This window comes from Sphaeroforma arctica (assembly GCF_001186125.1).
Source record: "Sphaeroforma arctica JP610 unplaced genomic scaffold supercont1.41, whole genome shotgun sequence".
Lineage (NCBI taxonomy): Eukaryota > Ichthyosporea > Ichthyophonida > Sphaeroforma > Sphaeroforma arctica.
In genome coordinates, this window is record NW_014040517.1 from 21,086 (window position 1) to 24,423 (window position 3,338).

Sequence of the window (3,338 nt, forward strand, 5' to 3'; positions counted from 1 at the left end):
TATACTAATATATAATATAGTTATTATATATAACTATATNTGTATATATATATATATATGTGTGTGTGCGTGTAGTGTATGTATAGTATTAGTATATATATATATATATATATATATATGTGTGTGTGTATGTATATATATATATATATATATATATATAGTAAATGTTAGTTTGTATATGTGTGTCTTTCCAGACTGTCCGTGTATTAAACTAAGAATATTTTTTGCTACCAGCGGAAGCTGCAACCATGATGGTGACTGAGTCGCTGCCAAAGAACCTCCACTCAAGCTTCTTCTCGGCCATGCAGGTGTATTTTAACTGATCTTCATCATCGGTTGCTTCCTTGTCAACTTTTTTCATTCGATAGGCGAGGATTCTAACGCCGAAGATTACGCAGGCAATGATTACCCCGAAGATGAAGACGAGGATGAGACAGGGTATGATGATGCATTGGATCTTACTAGTGATGACGATTCAGGCAATGATGCCAGTGGCAATAAAGCTTATGGGCAATGGTCTGGGAGAAGCGGCCGCACGGGCAGGAATGTGTATGATAGTGATAGCGATGGCGATGGGGGGGATGTGGATCCGTACTCATTTGATGACATGGAAGATGAGCTGGACGACTTAGGATATGGCCTGTAGTTAATACAGTATATGCTATCAAACGCCGATAGTATTGCTAATCTCCAAATGGGGATAAAGTACTGTTGGTAAGTACGCGGAAAATGGAAGTGTAGAGTATCAGACTGACGGTGTTCGAACGGTGATTAAGCAAGCAAACAATAGAATGGCACCCTGGGATAGAGTAACGAGTTGGGTGAGTTCGACAGTGAACTTCAATTATGTAAATTCCTTCAGCATTTGTCTCTCAGAATATGGATTGAAAGATATTAACCGGTGGACGAGTTCTCAACGACGAAAGATGAGACATTATTTGGAGGGCATCGGGACGCAGCTGAAAGCCAGTATAAAATCAGCATAGAGGTGGTGGTTATGCTAAAACAGATGTGCTAAATTAGTGAATATAAAAGGGGTGATAGCGGCAGTGATATTGTCTGCCAATGTCGCTACCTTTTGTGAATCTCTATGCCTTTAGGAGTTCACGCAATAGCAATAATGACCTAAGCTTCCTTATAATTACAAGGGCTTTAGGCTACACAGCTTCAAGTTATCCTTGTTGGTCGAATTCAGCTGGATGATAGCTCAAATCGGTGACAGATAGTGTCGAACACGAATGAAGGATCTATTCGCCTAACGTAAGTGCTGTCGACGGCAGGACAAGATCACACCAATGAATATCGAGTTCTATGACGATCAAGTCGTTTAAATTCTCTTAGAAGTAGCTGAGCACGAGTAAAACTCAAAGCAATTGTCAGGATATACAGGAGAAGATCCATTAGGGGTCATCATTCTGTGTGTACGTCCTTCCCGGGTGAAAGCTTTCTACTTTAGAAGTATAGATTGTGGGTAACTGAATAAATACTGCAAAATACGGAATCACAATGCATTTTCCGTTCGTCTGCCCCATCCCATCATACGACAGAGTTAGCGCACTTAGCTGTTATGCAAACCCCTGGGGAAATCAAACTTTTCTAGTGATTTCGTCTGTTGACGATGTCTATCTAAAACAGACAAGAGTAAAACTTTTCTTACCTAAGGTGGTCTGGCGAGATATGACGTTGTGGGTGTAGGGCATACGGCAAGATTGGAGTTCCATCTATACTTAAGATAAAAGCACTGCAAATCGTCTACAGAATCTACTGCGTCGCTCAAATCTGATAAGCAGAATGAAAGTAGCAGTACCGCTCATTAGCATAATTCGAAAAGCGATCTTGGTCGCCCTTTGCGAGCTCTTAGTGATTGTTACATAAACGTCGTGGTTGGTCAAAGTTGTCAGCCACTACGCAAATCTCAACCATCCTTAAGGGAAATTACCAAAATTCTATATCACGATGGAAACACTAAAAGCAGTGAGTAATCTCTCAATGATATGGCACCTGATCAGAAGACAGACCAAGATGTTCGACTTCAACCGTCGCATAGGAGACCACTTGAAGCACAGTCTTTTCATGAACAATATGATAGCATGTGATATTATCAGATCCCTACGTACAATTTACCGTTGGGAACGACTGAAGACAACACAGCGCAGCGGATCACGGCGACTACATGCATATTGCCCAATTCACAAAATCGGCAATGACAAGTGATATGCAGCAGTTTCATATCTTGCTCAGTCTCTGTGAATTTATAAATTCATATAGTGAATACGAGATTTGCGAGGAGAGCGACGATGTTGCAAACGATGTTTACCAAACTCTAGTTTCGGTTGTGCAACACTCGTTGGTTCGGATGATTCTGTCCATTTTTTGAGTTCATCGGATGAAAATCAAGACAGACGGATGAAAATCACACATCGGAGATTGTACAAACGAACGCTACAGATATATCAAGCGCTCATATAGTCGGTGTGTATCGGACCTGTCCCACACCTGTTCTTTAACTTTTTGGACACGGATCAGTTTTCGGTGGGGCGTTTCGCTTCTAATGCTAACTTTGCCACAAAACCATCCTAAAACATCTTGGACTTAAAATACTGCCTGTATCATCTCCAGTCGCTGGTGGAGGCATTGTAGCCGTTGGTCAATGCACGGAGATTGGCCGCCGGCCATGATATTTACACATGATGTCACACGATGAAGGTAAAGGTTAAGAAATATTCAGGATTTTGTCATTGATCAAAACGATAAGGGTTGTACCGAACATTTGTTAAAGTTTCCCATTCACCTTTCCGCATAGCAAAAGAAAATAATATTTCAATATGTACACAAATAAAAAGCTCTCCTGAGATATGAAACAGTTAACTTCGATTGCCAGTTGGAAACTTCACAAGTATGCGGGTATCTAAAGCAATTGCTACAGCTTCGCTGCTGTTGGCAGCCACTGCCGTCCACGCATCACCAATTATGTTGTCTACTCCGACCACTTCACAAAAAGAGAATTTAAATGATAGTCCAATGATTGGAATCTTGTAAGTACTGTGGGAAATGTTTATGTCTTATCGCTTTTTGACCGGGTTAGGCGGGGGAGCACCTCACACACAAGTATACGCGTATTGGTCTACTTTGTCACAAACATATTTCGCTACTGGATGATGTCGTACGTCACAGCAAGATTAATGTTCATGAGATAGAATACATAAATACGTACGTTGATATAGTTTTCAAGCATATATACACAACACACAGACATACAAATATACACATGCATACACGTATATACATACACACATACACGCATACACACACGTACATACATTTATATATATAAATAT

At 40.5% G+C, this 3,338-nt stretch overlaps 1 protein-coding gene across 1 annotated transcript in view; it reads left to right on the plus strand.

Moving 5' to 3' along the window:
- SARC_01090 (hypothetical protein) overlaps positions 1 to 1,539 on the plus strand; it is a gene marked incomplete at its 5' end in the record, with an annotated part of 2,727 nt that extends 1,188 nt beyond the window's left edge. Inside the window, one exon of the mRNA XM_014305183.1 lies at positions 369 to 1,539. Within this exon, the coding sequence (XP_014160658.1) occupies positions 369 to 646 (278 nt within the window). The 3' untranslated portion in view covers positions 647 to 1,539. The remainder of the gene's footprint in view (positions 1 to 368) is intronic.
- Between the last annotated feature and the right edge of the window lie 1,799 nt (positions 1,540 to 3,338).